The 17,835-nt window shown below is 32.1% G+C and overlaps 1 protein-coding gene across 7 annotated transcripts in view; it reads right to left on the reverse strand.

Annotated features, from left to right (window-relative positions):
- LOC143230304 (dynein heavy chain domain-containing protein 1-like) overlaps positions 1 to 17,835 on the reverse strand; it is a 261,985-nt gene that overhangs the window by 41,176 nt on the left and 202,974 nt on the right. For all 7 annotated transcript variants that reach the window (XM_076463582.1, XM_076463581.1, XM_076463580.1 and 4 more), the window contains 5 exons: positions 14,617 to 15,313; positions 12,082 to 12,372; positions 10,803 to 10,916; positions 9,521 to 9,712; positions 5,362 to 5,532 (listed from right to left, as the gene is read on the reverse strand). In XM_076463582.1, coding sequence (XP_076319697.1) covers positions 5,362 to 5,532; positions 9,521 to 9,712; positions 10,803 to 10,916; positions 12,082 to 12,372; positions 14,617 to 15,313 — 1,465 coding nt within the window. The remainder of the gene's footprint in view (positions 1 to 5,361; positions 5,533 to 9,520; positions 9,713 to 10,802; positions 10,917 to 12,081; positions 12,373 to 14,616; positions 15,314 to 17,835) is intronic.

Below are 17,835 nucleotides of genomic sequence, written 5' to 3' on the forward strand. Positions count from 1 at the left end.
TTCATTTGGTATGAGAACGTCTGCACTCCCACTGTAGTAGCAGAATGAAGTGCAACAATGTACCTCTGATATGAAATGGTGGAGAGCAACTTTTAACTCAGGGTAAGTAATGTTTTGAATCGTTTTCAAATGCTGCACCTCTTTTTCTTCCAGCCATTTAGGACAAGAATGAAAGTAGGGTGGGTGAGAGCCATTGCAGTTGATGCAATGAGGGTCCATTTCACACTCATAGGCATCGTGGTCCTTGCCACCACAACGAGCACACATCAAGGAACCATGATATGATGTCTTTGAGTGACCAAACCGCTGACATTGGAAACATCTGAGAGGGTTTGGAATGTATGGCCGTAACTTACAATTAAGATAACCTAACTGCCTTGATGGTGGCAGGATAACATGGTGATGTAAATGTTAGAATGAGAACATTTGTCGGCATCATAATTCCATCTTGGCGAGTGGAGATATGCCTCACTGTAGAAACTCCTTGGCTGGAGAAATCAGCGAGAATATCTGACTTCGGGATGTTCTTCAAATCCCTCTCAACAATAACTTCTCATGATGAATTCAGAGTAGCATGAGGCAAAAACTCAATAGGTATATCCCCAATTACCTTTGAATGTAAGAGGAGTTCACTGTGTTGAGATGTGGATGTTTCCACCAATATGTCACCAGATCGAAGCTTCTTTACTGACTTTGGAGAACCAGCAACTCCCTCGAGTCCCTTGTGAGACATTTGCCCTAAAGGTTTGTCTGAAAGAGAATGTAGTATAAGAAAACGAGGTACAGGTGTTACAGATGTTGAAGATTGCTGCTCAGAATCTTCAAGACATGGTTATTTACCTGTGGACTGTATTTTCACTATTTAATTTACAGGATCCATAATAAAAAAGGGAACTTTTGGTGCCCACTGACCCCACCCACCATGAAGCCCTACAAAGGGATGCACTACAATGCCAAACAAAAACACTGCAGCAATGCCAGGGTTTTGTGAACACTATACCCAAACACCAGCATCAGATACAATGTTCACAACACCTGTTGAGAACATCCAACACTGGTACTTGGTTGACCCTAGCTCAAGTGGACCAGCCAACTGAACCTAGATGGGCCACCCCAAAGCTGTCCATTTACAGGAATTCAAGGCCAAAGTGGTGTGTTAGGGTTGGACTCCTCAACCACCAGGATCCTCTCCTTCCCTTCATGGGTCACCACACATGGCAAACACATGGGTGAATGTTTAGATCCCACTGGAGGTAACTGAAGGAACAGATCCTTTCCTTGGAGGTCTCCTCACCATGTACAGGAATCCACACCAAGAGGATTGTGGAAGATACAAAACCCTAGCCAAAGAGCCAGGCCAAAAAAAGGGGTTATTATTGAAACTTCTGATCAAAGTGGATTCAATCTCCTCTCAATATATCATTATTGATGTGCTTGCCATTTTTTGTTGATAAATGTCCAATTCAAAACTACGAATAAACTGAGATAAATGTAAGTAAACCTTAAAAATTAAACCCCACTGCCACACAAAGGACTGCATAGCCTCCATCCATGAGGATTGAGCTTCTGGATAGACATGTGTACCATGTGAGATCATGGCTGCCTTCACTGAAACGATCAAAGAGAAAGTGGAAGAAGAGAGCATCCTAAAGACACTGCAGAAGCAGAAATCAAGATGTAGCTGTCAATCAGGTGGTATCAACAGGACTGAACTATGGGTTGGAACAAATCAAATGTAGTACCTTAAGTAACACATGAATTTGAGAGAAGGCTGACAGTGCTAATTACAATTCATCTTGAGAAAATGCATCCATTGCCAAAGCCCAAAGGTGAAGTATTGGAGACCAATAGTTGTATGTTTCAAAAAATAGCTAATCTGTCAGTCATCAGTGTTTCAAAAGGTAAGCCAAATGAACAAAAAACCTCACAATGCCTCATCTGTTCCATTGGAAAAATCTGTTTAAGTTGAGACAATCAAACTAGTATGACAGCCATCACTTGGGGAACATGGCAAGTTGGTAGGGTGGTATGGTAGGAGTTGGATGAAGAAAGAAGATCCAAGGTTAGAAAACAAGAAGCTTCCTTGATGGGAAATGCAAGAAAGCCCCCTACAATTATGGAGTGAAGCCTGAAGATTTTCCCCCCAACAAGTCGAGACTAGATTTTTTGAAAAGCAAGAAGGTCTAAAACATTGTGTAAATGCTGGAAGTCCTGAGGGTTGAGATATGTACCCCATCCCTGAAATGAGGCATTTCTGAAGAAATTGATCTCTGAACTTGGTAGCAGAAGAGGAACTCATATCTTAGTATTATTTCAATCTAACAATTCATCAAGATCAAAGAATAATCCTGAATAAGAAAATTGGAAAATCTCTTGTTAAAACAGATCATTGAAAGAATTGTTTCTGCATTTGTCCCAAAAGCATAAAAAGGAGAGGTAAGAGCTGATCTTTCTTTTCTATAGTGTGGAGCAGGATGGGAGTCAGCTGAGACTGACTGAGATACATAATAAAAAAACATAATGATGACATATTGAGTTAGAGCAAGAATAAATGTCCCAACTCTGAGAATGAAGCATGTCTTGGTTTTATCTGAATGTATAATTGGGGTGTGATGTTCAGACAATTGAAAAGATGGTGTCAGCAGTGATCAGTCATCTGCAAACTGGTGGGCATAAGGAATGGAGGTGACAAGAAAACACTCCAATTCAGCAGAATCCCTTTGATGCTGATGCTAGTTTGAAGGTAAACAACTTGTTTGCAGTACCTGATCCTTGTGCACAGAAAATGATGATAATGGTGTGATGCCACTACTAAGGAGGAACCAACTACATCAAGCTTGGACATCCATGGCCCTTATAAAAAATAAAAACTTTGAGTGAATAATGAGTTGCTTATGAACCATGGAGAATACAGAAACTGATACAGACAAGAAAAATTAATGACTGGACACCAATCTCCTGTCTTCTTGAGCATAACAAACCAACAGGAACAAACTCCAAGAAAACTGACATGGCCCTCTCTCTCTCTACCCCCAGAACAACCATACTCTGATAGCTCTAAAACAAAGTTACGAATTCTAAGAATATGCAGGAGACAGAAACCCTACAGGTTGGGTGGATAATAGGGGCAAAGATGTAAATTGAATGACTAATCCTCACTCAAGGACATGAATTCACCAATAAGGCTTACCACATGTCAGACCCTGAATGCATACAATATCTATCATTGTCATTGGCAGCATTCTGACTGAGCAGCAAAACCCTTGGACATGGACAGAACTTATTCTGGATACTAATAGACCAAGAAACTGATGTTAGGGTGTCAAGACTATGACCCCAATAGGAGACAATGAAACTTAAGATGCCAGTGAAAAAAAGGATTTATGTAGAAGCTGATATTCAATCACTGTGCATTCTAACAACAGGTCCAGTTTAGCATCAATGGACTTAGTAATCCTGAGAGTCTTCCAAAAAATTTTAGGTTTAAAAAAACAACAAATTAGACTTTATAGTTGCAAGTCCATAGAGTTACTACTGTCCTAGCAGGGAAGCTGGGGTCTATTTGGGTTAACTAAAAAGTCCTCTCCAGAACCCTTAATTACTAGGAATAGATGTATTCTTTGAGATTTGGAATATGCTTTCACCTGGTAATGGTAGACTAAATCACATACTTCCAACTACCCTGCTGGATAAGACATAATCGAGCAGTAAACGTCCATACATGAACCACAATGTCCATAGATGGAGGAAAAAACTAAGTACTTGCTTCCATAACTTTCAACCATAAAGTTAGGTACTGGCTAAAATGCAACTGTGGTAAGACTCAAAACATCATTCACTCAAATGTACCAACTGAAGAAAAAAGGACCTGAGATAGCTTATCCTAATGTGGCTTCCTGAGAAGCACTTGTGAAGTTAATTAAGTATGAAACAAAGAATCACATTTTCTACTCAATGGTAAACTTTATTATCATGTTGACAATACAACAGTGGATTCAGATGATGTCAAGAAAATCCACTTGTAGAGAAATATATATGCAAAAATGGCTCGTTTGGGTTGAGAAAATATTTTACAGAGAAGAGCAAACAACTGTGGATTCTAGGTTGGCTTCTTCCCTGACTATAATTTTTCTTTGTTTTCATGAAAAACAACAGCTAGTTGATTGGCCACAGTCTTTTATATCATTATATTATCAAATATATGTAAATGATACTTTTACTATTTTAAAGGATTCAAATAATATTCTTCTGTTTAAAACAGTAAATTAAAAATACTGAGTTTACTGTTGAACATTGGCAAGATGACGAAATTACATTTCTGGTTACATTAGTGCATAATTGTAATGGTGACATTAAATATGAAATTATAATAAGAAAAAATGATTTTCTGGCTTTTATTTTAATTTCATAAGTTAGTTATATGCCAAACATCTTTAAAGAAAATCTGGTGAAAATTTTAGTTTAATGTGCATATACAATCTCAAACACTTATGAATTGCTACATAATGAACAGACCTCTGCAACATCAGACATTTCCTATGCAAAAACTATATTCTTACTTATCTAATTAATCAATAATTTGGTGTTTATTTCAAAAGGCAAACTCTATGAAGTCTCTAAATTTCCAGTTCATACAGCCTTTTTATATAGCAGAAAGTATTATTTTGGTTAAAAATAATAATTAAGCATCCTACTTTCTTGACTGTATCAACATGTACAACTGTGATGCACTTTTAAGCCTGAGTGTTGTCTGCAATATTTCTTCCCTGAAAACATCATATGTAGTTTATCAGTTTACTTGTTCTTCTTGTAAGCAAGGTTACTTGGTGTGAGTGAAAGAACATGCATATTTAACAACACCAAATAGACCAAGTGTATTGGAGCATGTCGAAGACGAGTGTGATGTAGCTTTCCATCAACAAGGGACAATGATGAACATAGTTTCCTTTGAAAGAGTTGGTTTTGGCATGTAAATTGTTGTTTAATCCTGTAAGTCTGTTGCAAAAAAACAAAACAAAAAACAACAACAAAAAAAAACTTCCAAACTATGTAAATACTCAAAAGTGGTTAAATTAACATAAAGTACAAAGAGAGTAATTAGTCTTGAATGTATGAAAATCCTATCAACTTTGTACACAGTTATTCAATGTGTCAAAATATATCATGTTAAGTGTCTACCTACGAATAAACGTACTGAAAAACCAGAAAAACTATATAATTCTTACTACGTGCTGTTCCTGTATGAAATACACAACTACCTCTATCATATAACAAAATCAATTAAGTTCCATTATATTAAAATAATTAGCAACTGAATATGTTGATGGTAGAAAAGTAAAAAAAAATAACAACAAATCTCACCACTGCATATTCCAAACTACATTGTTGTAATTCTTCTTGTGCTTGTCGACAGTGCTCCTCTTCCTCTCGTAAATCTCTTTCTAACTTTACTATTCTCTCCCTGTAGTCATGGGCAACTTGCTGAAGTTCTTTAATTTTCATCAGACCTTGCTGTATTTTCTCTATTTTTGCCTGATACAGAGGAGATATTGTCATATTTAAATTTAAATTGGATTTCTTATTTTAGTACAGCAATGATAAAGTCTCTATATTTTATATTATGCACCCATTCACTAGTAACAAAAACACCAGAATTTAAATTAAAGATTTTTAATGATAATTGAAAAACAAAAAGATTAATTAGTGCTTGTGGCAACTGTAATGGGAATTTAGAAGTTGAAAGGCAAATTTATTATGGTAGCATTTAAATAGATTCAGTAATTCAGGAATATAATTACTTTGGCTATGCATGAAGAGTTTAAGTAGTTATAAAGGTAGTTTAAAAAGTTGAAATAATCACTGTGTCATTAGCTAACATTTATAGATTCAGTAATTCAGGAAGATAATTACTTTGGCTATGCATGAAGAGTTTATGTAGTTATAAAGGTAATTTAAATAGTTGAAATAATCACTGTGGCATTAGCATGGATAATTTCAGTTGTTAAAAAGGTGAATTCATTACTTTGGTAGCTATATGGATAGTCTGAATGACTTAAAAAAATTATTATTGTGGTTATGCATGTCAAGTTTGATTACCTATAAAGGTAAATATGTTCCTGTGCAAGTTACATCAAAAGTTTAAAAAGGTTGTAGCAGCAGCATGGGTAGTTTATATAGTTATAAAAGTTAATTCATTACTGTAATAGCTACATGTATAGCTTGAATAACTTATAAATTGAACTAGTTATTCACTATGGTAGTAGCATGAATATTTTGAGAAGTTAGAAAGGTAAATTCATTGCTGTGACATCCATATAGATAATTTAAACAGTGTGTTTAATCAGGTTGAACTGAATTAACTTTAGAGCAATGAAATAATTCTGCTTACAAGGAGGTTTGAAAAGATATTTATCACTAAGTAGTTCTGAATCTCTAATAAACTGGGAAAAATATGAGACTGAACACAAAGTAATGTGAAAAATTTTAAGTCAAATGCTGCCAAAAGAACCACAATTGAATATTAACACAAATGCATATACAACTTTTTGTTATGCAAAGTCAAGACAATTTTGTGTCTCACAGGTCTAAAAGCCATTGGGCTGTTAAATTGGCTCAGAACCACTGATTGGTAGTTGATAAAAATAGTACAGTGTATCTTTCAGCACCCATAACTGCTTGTATAGAAGTTATGCATGTCTGTAACATGCCTCTTAATCTGAGTTACACAAGTAATACCTACACTAGATCTGGGTTGCTATTCCTGAAGCTCTCAAAGAGTTAATCATATGCAACCATCTACTAGTAAAATATGTTAATACATAGTTTGTCATTTCTATGGAAGAAAAAAATGTCTGAACTCTAATGCAATGTCCAGGATAAGGACATTCAATAAATGCACTTGGTTTTGCTGTTTGATTTGATTATACTTATTACAGACCCAGATGATAATATATTTGCCAATCATATTCCTAAAGCACTGTTATCTAGAACACTATCATCTTTTCAGTTCTTTCAGTGCTTTCTACCATACAGTTCTTTCTTCATTATACAGTATCTGTACTTGAGAGTCACAAGCAAACAACTTGCACATGCTCTACTTTGTATTACAACTGCAGTAACCCTGTTCTAATTTTACTGTGACTGGAGTTAGTAACTAAACAAAACACAATTCCATCACGAATGTGCCAACAATGGCGTTTCTACTACAGCAAATTTCAAGTGCTTAAGTGTGTTTCCTTACATTCCTCATTCCTTCTGAAGTGCATCTTTTCTTTAACAAGAGTCAATACTGATAAAATAATCAATGAGTAGTTGGCCTTAAACTGCTGATAATAATAAATTGAAAAAACTGGATTTCTCATATGCTAACAAGTTGAGCCATCTTGCATTGCTACTATTTTCAGTAAGATCCATGGAGATTCCCTCTTTACCTAAAATATGAGAGAGAAAAATTCTACTTCCAAGAAAATGAACACAAATTTTCATGGTTTCAACTTTAAGTCTATTTTATTTTGGGTCTGAAATACCATTTTCAGGTTCTCAGCCATAAACTGAAATGTGCAACCAAGCGCTAAGATGTCATTGGTACAGATCAGGTACTTCTCCCATTGAAGCCTTCCCAGTGTAAGTTCCACCAGTTTCTAAAACCTTGTAGGCATAGTTACAAAAGCAAATGGCATGATGCGAAATTCATAACAGCTATCTCTCATGTTGCATGCAGTTGTAGATTTGCTTTCACTATAAAACTTAACTTGTCACTAAATATATGCCAGGTCTACTGAGCCTTTTCCAATGAATTTAAATATTAGTCTCTCTATGAACCAATGGGCCCCATTCAGTGAATCTAAACATTCATTTACCTGTAAAACTTTAAAGGTGTCATTGTGAGTTAGTCTATTTAACCATCTGAAAGAAAGATAGAAGCTGGTATAATTTCCTTCTTCCTGGTAGTCACTAATGGAGACTACCAAGCACCCACTGAAGGTTATATTATCCTTTTTTTAATATTCACTGTACTTCAGCTCTGACTACTTCCCTAGTACTACATAATCGTTCTCAAAAACTAGAATCTTGTTAACATCAATTAAGTGCATTACATACTGTCTCAATAATCAGCACCTTGTTAAGATCAGTTAAATGCTTCACTCTGTCTCATAAACAGCAACCTTAACACTAACTCAACAACCAGCATCTTTTTTAGATCAACTACATGATTCAAACTGATCATAAACTGTTTTTATTAATATTAATTAAATGTTTCACACTGACTTATCAACCAGCATCTTATTAAAATTGATTACCTGCTTCACTACAACTGTAAACAAATGTCTAGTATCAAGAAGTCATAAAACTGAAAATTAGTTACTTATTTCACCCACTCATACCATTAATGTTTGTTAATATGTATGCAAGATTCACTGCCACACATATACCTAATAAATATGTATTTCAATTTTTCCAGGAGCTATATCTCATACATAAATGAGTATATTTCTTAAAACTTTTCAAAGTACTGATACAATTTTAGAAGAAAATAGTTGTAAAAATTATCTGTCTAGACGAATAAAATCTTGGAATCTCTTTCAGTGATTTATAAAAAACTTTATTGTATTAATTCTTATTCAAAGTGTTTTCAATTTCCTTTCAAAATTAATTAATTTGAAGACTATGGCTACAACTTGTGAAATCAGCAGTGACTCTACCTCTATATTAAATAAGAATGATTTTCACAATGTAACAAAAAAATGTGCAAGGCACACCAGTGAAAGCTTTCAGTTCTGTCAATGAAATATTCCAATGTTGGTCAAACTGGAGCACAGTTCATTTGCTGTGGATGAGTACATGAGCAACTGTATTGTGATTGAAAAACCTTTTGTTACAAAACGTTGATATTAAAAATTATAATTTTGAAGGATCAAATGTTATATTTGAAAATACTTGATTGTTCCAGAACTTCATGCATGGCTGCACAACAGCCATCACAATTTTTAAAGTGACAGGTCAAAGGGAATGTAACTAGTTAACAGCACTTATCATCAACTCTTTTTCTGATCGAACATTGGGATTTGAATGGCACTCTTATAATGCACCCATGTTTCAAAAGTTCATAAAGCATTTTAGCAGCAGTGAACCATGAACTATGAATCTTCAGATTCACACTTCAGGCATGCTAACCACCAGTCCATTTCTGGTTGACAAAATATAAATAAAATTACTTCTAAGCAAATTTTTATCTTTTTTTATTTGCTATAGAAAATTTCCATTATAATTTGTTATATTAAGTCATCAGTATATTTGTAGAGGATTAATGTATAAAAACTTTATGATAACTTACACACACATTTTCTGAGAGATTTTCTTTCAAATAATTCCACAATCCTGAAGCAAGATAGTTAACTTCTTTGAATTCAACATTAGACATTATAATGTAAAAATCTCAAAAAACTATAATTTCTCATCAGGTCAAACAATAAAGAGCTTAAATAGTAATGCATATGACATATTCTAAAATGTAACTTACTGTTTCAGCTTCAACAATCTCTTTGTACAACAAGGAGTACCAGTGCACCATCCACTGAATCCATGATGGATGAATCACCTGGTAATGGTTACAATCCTGCTGAATTTCCAGAGCTGCAAGGTGAAGTTCAGCCAGAACTGTAGCTACAGACTCACAAAGGGAGTCTGACAGTGAGAGAGAACTAATATTTCTCTGAGGAAAAAAGAAACACAAAATCACATAAGATTATCTACACAAGTAAGCCTACTTATAAATGAACATATTGGAAACATAACATACTAAGCTGCAACAGCTATTTAATATTAGTGCCACTAGAATTTACTCTTTTAACCAATAATGACATTTTTGATCAATAATATAAATCTGCATATAACTTTCAATTTTTATAAAATATCACCTAACTCTTTGATGGATACTGATGAAAATATCCATCATCACCAAAACTGAACATTAGTGGATGCAATGGATCTATCAGTCATACCTAATTTTTCTGTTGAGTCTGTTGTGAAGTGCACAAATTATAAACTGCCTGTAAGGAATGCCACCTATCTACAAATACCAATCTTTCACAATTATTTTATGTACCATCACCTATCAGAAGGTTTCTCTGTATTATACATAATGTATGGGTATACTGAGTATTCAAAAAACTTTTAAAAATTGCAAACATTTATAGTTTTTGAATGAAACACATTCATTTGTATACATTACACTTCTGATGCATTGTATACACTATGTAATCATACACATATCTCATTCTGTCCACATATTGGAATCAAATCATGGATTTTACTGCTGTGTGTAAATTTAATATACACTCACTCAGGGGAGTATACATATATCTCAATAAGTATATTTACAAATATCTGTAGAATCACTGCTCTCCCATGAATGAAAATGATTACTGAAAGTAAAAGCTAAATGTATGGTAACTAAACACTGTCTGACAGTATACATAGGATGTCTTAATTTAGAAAATTTTCCCAAGAAAGATAAAAAACTCTAAAATAGAATCCACTTGCAATTTGTTTATACACTTTGGTTTTGAATTTAAAGACACAAGTACTTAATCAGTTAAATCAGTCAATTATCTTTTTCCGTAAAGCATGGTAGGCAATTAACACCTAATGAGATAATTAGCGATTTAATATTGAATAGAAGGGGGTACATTCCCTAATGTTGTCCTTCATAAAGTTTTTGCGATTGGATTTATGAAAAAAACATTATACAAAAAATATTTTTAAACACAGATAATTTACAAGAGTAATTCAAAGTAAGATACCAAATACTGTAATGCTAATTTAGTCAAACATTCTTTGTTCCACGGCAAAAAGTGTTCAACGTAAGAGATCTGAGTAAACACAGGTCTCAGCCTCTCAATCAAATTCAACTGATCCTGCAGAAAGAAGAGAATTTATATCTTAATACATCATATATGCACATTATTAATATTTTTTTTAAGAAATGGTAACATTTAATTCTTTACATCCTTTAACATTGTTTACTCTGAGAATAAAATGAGCAAATAATTTCTGAAAACAGACTTGATCAATCATATGACTTAATATCATTCTTTATCATATTTTAAAACTGCATTTAATATTAACATATTCTCGAAATTGTAAAATTTAATTTGTGGTGCTTTACATTCACCTTTAAAATTGTTTAATGCAACATACCTCCACAAACAATAAAACCTTTAAAATGAAGACAGAAGAAAACAAAAACAGATTAAAGGGTAACATATAGCTCTCAAAATAGTCACTTAATTTCAGATAAGATTGTATCAGCTGTACAAATTGTTTGTATCTCAGAATGGCTGGTATGGGTATTAACACTTTTATTGATAAGGATAGAGCAACGTTTCAGTCTTCCTAGGACATCTTCAGGTTAAGAAAGAGAGAGTTTGAAAGTGACCGTTGCTGGACACATGTCTTAGAGATGAGAGTATAAATGGGTAGGGGATTGTAGGTGGCGTTGCAGGTGGATGTTAGGTTATTAATTAGTATATCTATAAAGGTGTTCCTTTATATTGGTTTAATTTTGATTTTAGTTGCTGTAAAAGTAGGGAAACAAATATAAAAAAAAACAAAATCAAAGAAGTCCTATCTGGGTGTTTTCTTTTCTTTGTTTTGTCACAATATTTCATCAGTTTTACCTAGCATTGTAAGAATAAATAATTTACAAAACAGGTGGTTCAGTAATTGTATAATTAATAATATAGATATCAATGAAGTCTCTAATATATAACAATGAAAATAAAGTTTTAAAGCTTGAGCCTTGTTTTATACACAAGAAATAGTGATTAAATTGAATATAATTGAATATCTTTGTATTTATTATGAAAATGTTTTTAATAACAAGGGCATTTTATATTTTATGTTAATTTTATTTTCTCTGTGAAGGATTTTTACTTTATTTTACAGATATTAAAAATGACAAGTTAAAATTATTTCAATATACTAGTAAAAATGAACAAAATACCCCCAAAAAAACAGTGGTATGTCTTGGACAAAAATAATAAATAAAAACACAAGCTTAGTAAGATATTAGCAATTCACCTGTTTTCTCCCACTGTGGCATATGATTACATGTAAATTTTTTTTTACACGGTCAATGAACATCTCATAGCATGTGAGATGGTCAACCCTGTCTCCATTCCAAAAAGTTCTCCGGATGTTTACCACAATGTTTTCCATGTCCTGCTCATTCCACACCCACTGACAATCTCCATGTTGCAACAATCCTTCCAGTAAATTCAGCCACTTCCCTTGATAGTTCACCACACTTGTTGGAACTATAAGAACAATCTTATCTCCTTGAAGACCAGCCAAGAGTAAGGCTAAACGTATCTAATACATACCAAAAAATTTCATTTACAGTACTCTGAAATATTTAAAAACTCAAAATCAAATTACTGAAGTTATTCTTTGTTAACATTCCAGGCAAGGACCAACTAATTCTGATTTTTTCAAGCACTTTCATATGAAATTGTGAAACAATATACTTTAGTAGCTGTATTTTAAACCAGAAAATGTTTTTCAACCATCTTGCAAAACAGCTAAAATCTCTCTTTTGATTGAAGGTTGTGAATCACTAATTTAAGGTAATTTTAGTTGAGGAGATTATTTTAGATTTTTTTTATACGCTAAAATATTTGGCTTTATGATACAAGCTGGCTTAATTTCCCAGCTCCGAAACAAAATTACTTGTCACAGTTAATGACTGTTGGCAAAATTCTCAAGCTCTGTATTTCAGCTTAAGTCTGTAAATAACAAGTTACATGATAATTTGAAAGATAATCTAACTGTTAAGTAAGATACATTTTATATTGTAATAAGTCTTGCAATACTTTGAAAAGTGTTCCATCTGATTGTACAAAAGCAACAGCAGTTGAAACAAAAAAGAAGGTAATAACATGACTGAAACAGTTTCAACTACTGGTATACAACAGAAGAAAAACAAAACTGAACAAGTTTCAAAAGTTCAATTTTGAAATGAGAGAGAGAGAGTTTTCAAAACTCTTTAAAAATTAAAACCAAGATTTCAATTAACTGTTCATTAGATTATTCCCTATGGCATTTAGCAAATTATCTGAGGTGAACTGGTTGAACATGGCTAAAGCCACATAAGCTTAATACTGCTAAATTAAATGAAACATGAAACTGTTAATCAATTAACTTTTACCACTACAATATCAAGTATAATCCAGGTTTATTTTCTACTACAAAATACTTATGTCTTATTGTAAGTACATGCCTTCACTATGACAAAGAAATCATTTTAAGTTATTCCATGCATATGTACATAATGTCTTTTGTGTTGTAGTATAATATTTGGTTTATGAAATTTCATTTTTCCAGTTTTACCAAATTGTTCCTTCAGAGTTAAATATATACATATACATAAGTGATAATATTTATACAATACTGCTTTCAGACTTGTACTGTATTTTCATAAAACAGAATTTAAATGGCAATCCAATAATTCTATCTCTTCAAAATAATACATTTATTTCAAAGTACTTCACTTCAATAAATTAGTATTAACATAAACTGTTGAAGTACAAATGTAATATTCTCTTACTAAACATGTTGGAAAATTGGCAAATGTACTGATCTATTACTAGATAATTACTATGCAACAAATGAATTAAAAATCTCTGAAACCTATTAATAATGATAGAAGATATTCAGTGCTTCTTTTTAAATTATAACAAAAAAACAAAACAAATCATGAACAGTGACACACAGGAAGTCAAAATCTTATGATAAACAATTTTGATCTGAGAGCATTAACTATAAAATGTAGTAATCCTTCACAAAGAAGATAAGTATTCTAAAATAATCAACTATATGCTTCCTACCAGTGTGCTACAAAAAATTAAAAACAACGACATAAAAAAGTAGGGATAAAGTAAGTTTTTCGGTGATAAAATAGGTCACAAGGTGGCAAAAAAACACATGTTATTGAAAGCAGGTATAAAAAGTTGATTTTATCCTATTTTACACACATAGTATTAAATATAGACCTTCTCTTGCAAACCTTTTCAATAGAGGCAACAGATATAAACTCACAAGAGTGCAAATATTTGACCACATGATCCTTAGTTACCTACACATTTTTTTTATTTATTTCATACTACATATAATAATTTTTTTCTAATGATTACCAATTTTTAGTTCAAGACTATGCTCTGTACTAGGCCAACATTCCTTCTCTACATTTTTACTGTGGTCAAATTTACTAGTCAGCATTAATCCAGTACAAGTAGCAAAGCTGATACTCACCTGATGGCTACTTATCCATGAATTAGTCAATTAAAAAAACAACTCAAGCAACAATTGGTCACACATGATCCACAAACAAAATATACTATATGCACATGCATATAAAATTAAAGAAATCTCTGAACAAATTTTACATTAATAGCATGGGACAAAAGTGCTTAAACAGGAAAAGAAGGAATCTGAAGGAGAAACTAAAACATTTGAAAAGCTGGAACAGAATAAAAGGCCTGCAGTTACATAAATATATTTACAATGCTAACATTAGCTCCTTTAAATGCTCATGGAAGTATTTAAATATTGGAATACCTGTTTCAACAAATACCACTCTTTGAGCTCCAATGTGCTATAATCAGCATGCTCAGGTTCATTGTTTACAATGTCCTTCCCAAAGGTTTTGCAAGTTAAAATGTTTTCTCCAACTCTGAGGTCAGGCTGATTGTCATTGGTCAATTTTCCATAGTGTTTTTTCACTTGAGCTTCCACTGTTTGTTGTTTCAGATTTACATTGGATTTCTTAATTTCCTTACTTTTTCTTCTGTTCTGAACTTTCCCTTGCAAAGTTCCAAGTTTGGACACTGTTTTGAAAGACAACTGATTTTTACACTTAACAGTTACAGCTTCTTTGCTTAAACTCTGTTTAGCTGTTTTTTTAGCAATTTCTTGGGAACCAAGTTCCTTGGATGACTCCCTGGAATTTTTCTCAGTAGCATTTTTAACATCACTTGCACCTGAATTATTCTGTACAATATCAAAGCTTGGACTACCACTCACGTATATCCACAGCTGTGATTCTTCAACACTTACATCACTGCTACTATTTAGCTTGACTACAGTGTAGCCCAAAATCTGTGCAGCAGTCTCTACACAGCATGTCTTACCTACCCAAGATACATGACTGGATAGGAAAACATGAGATCTAGGTGTGATCAAAGCTCTCATCAGATGGGCTAAGTGGTGTAAAAACTGATCAGGAAATATCAGCTCTCTTGTCACATTCTCCAATCTGTAAAAGTTATCAATTGTATAAAATCCTCAAACAATTTACTTATAATTCATCACTATAAATAGAAAGTTAAAATAAAAGAACAGCACCTTACCATGAGTTGAAAAGATAAAGAATGCAGCAACAACTGTTTTTATAATTGCATATTTACAATTTATAATTATGATAAGACCCTTTATTATCAGAAATATTGAAAAAAAAATCACATGCTTGTAGAAAATCTATCAAGATATAATCTAAACAGATGAAAATTTATTGAGAAGAGTTTAAAATTAGAACTATCACTATGTAACTCATTCTCTAATATCAAATAAATAAATGTATCTAACAATTTTACAATATCAAACATGAGTAAATGAGATACTTAGCACTGTATTTAATGATTGTTAAAAAAATCTGAAACTAATTGCTGTTAGTTTATTTTATATATATTTTTTAATAAACTACACAATTTTTATACAGTTTAACATAATGAATTTTGAATAAAATTTTATCTAAAGTTAAATATTTAATTTGTTATTGATTGTAGGGAGAAATATATTAAACAGTCTTAAAAATAATACTCCCCGAAACATTATGTTTTTTCCTGTACTTTAGAAAATAAAATTGTTTTTACACTTTTTGTGATTGATTTTATAACCCAAATGCCCATTTTTTTGTTTCAAATATTCTAATTAAAAACACTGGTTTCACAGAGAGTTCAATAAGAGACTTGTATGAGAAATGTAAGAATGATTATCAAACATTTTTCTCTGCAAGTTTCTAAGCTGTTGTTGCTCTTGTTGTGGTTTTTATGTCTCATCCATGCAAAAGATTGATTATCAAAAGGAACAAGTGATTTGACATACATGCCTAAAAATACATAATATTTGATACCATTTTAATTATAAGTTCTTAAAAAATATGCTTGGATTAACAAGTATATCCTGAGGTTTTCTTATGATTTGTATTACATTTCACAGATAACTGCCTTGAGTATAAGCTCTTGATAGTAATGGAAATTAACACAGACATTGAAAACAAATTTCTTCAACTATGACTTTACAATAACTTGTTATGGGATTATTAGAAAGCTCATCTTTGAGTCATTGTCTTTGTATCACATAAACTATTTCTGAAATGAAGTTTTACAAGTTAAATGTTGTTACTGTTTTGATTTTTTTAAGGCATATCTTGTATTTTGAGGTGAAAGTACTTATAACTGAATAAGCTAGGGTGATACTCATTTTCAATATAATCAATTCACTGAAATGTACTCCCAAACTTTTTAAACATTAGCAGCCATTCTACTGTCTTCTCATTTAGCTGTTGTTTTGACAGTATTGTTCATCTGACTGACAAGGCAGCATTTAATTTACAACAATTTCAGAAAATTATTAATGCATGAATGTATATATATATATATATAATTTTTTTTCTTCTAATGAACAAAAACAAGCCCAAACAAAAATAAGAAAACTCTGCACAAATCAAGAGGTACAGGCTTAATCTAAGATAGAAAATGTACCTAGGTTTTTGAGATGACTGCAGAAGTAGGACCCATACTGCAGTGGGGATATACTACCTAATTAGTCTTTACCTCCATTCTTCAGTCTCACATGAAGAAATTCACAAATTATAATAAGAGTAATCAAAATTAAATAATAAAATAATAATAAAAAAAGAAGTTAGGAGAGTGAGATGTGTGTGCTTAAGCCCACAATACCCCACATCTATATCTCCCTTCCTGGCATGCAGACAGTTGTGGAAAGGTGACTGCTCTCCAAAATGAAGTAGAAGTAAAAACAGAAGGTACGTAAGATAAACTTACCTCATGAAGTTGGTATCTCAACCACCATTATGGTGATAAGATACTAATTAGTAGCCAAGTAGACAAATTATACTAGTATAAAGGATCCCAACCAATTACTTAAACTAACTAGTATAACTTCCAACTATCACCAATTAAGTCCACTGTAACTATCAGTTTTCAAACTCTAAACAAGCCTTTATATGTGGTAAGGTGTTCATCTGCATAAAAGTTGTTTAAATGACCTTATTAACAGCTAAAGTTACTTATTAGAAACTTTCAATAAAATTTCTTTAATTTTTACTTTTTTATATTTATTTAATACATTCTTACATTTATCACAGAATATTTGAATAATTTTACTTAGAGATTCTTTATTAAATCTATTAGATACTAATTTTTGCATTAATATTTCATTAATAATAAAATACCACAATTTACTACAAATTTTACAAAATCTGAACAATTTTAAAGTTATAATGCTTATATTACTATTAAAAGAGGGTAAACCATATACTGAAAAAGAAAAATATTTTTTTATAAAAAATAGTTAGGTTGGTATCATAATCAAATATTTTAATTTTTACATCTAAATAATATGCTTTTTCATTAGAAACTGAAGTATTTTCAATTTATAATTCTACCAGATAAATAGTGTTAATAGCATTATTTATCTCACGATTATTTATACTAATTAAATCATTTGTATATCTTCAGGTGAAAGCAAAAATTT

This window comes from Tachypleus tridentatus, chromosome 10, assembly GCF_004210375.1.
Source record: "Tachypleus tridentatus isolate NWPU-2018 chromosome 10, ASM421037v1, whole genome shotgun sequence".
In the NCBI taxonomy this organism is placed as follows: Eukaryota; Metazoa; Arthropoda; class Merostomata; order Xiphosura; family Limulidae; genus Tachypleus; species Tachypleus tridentatus.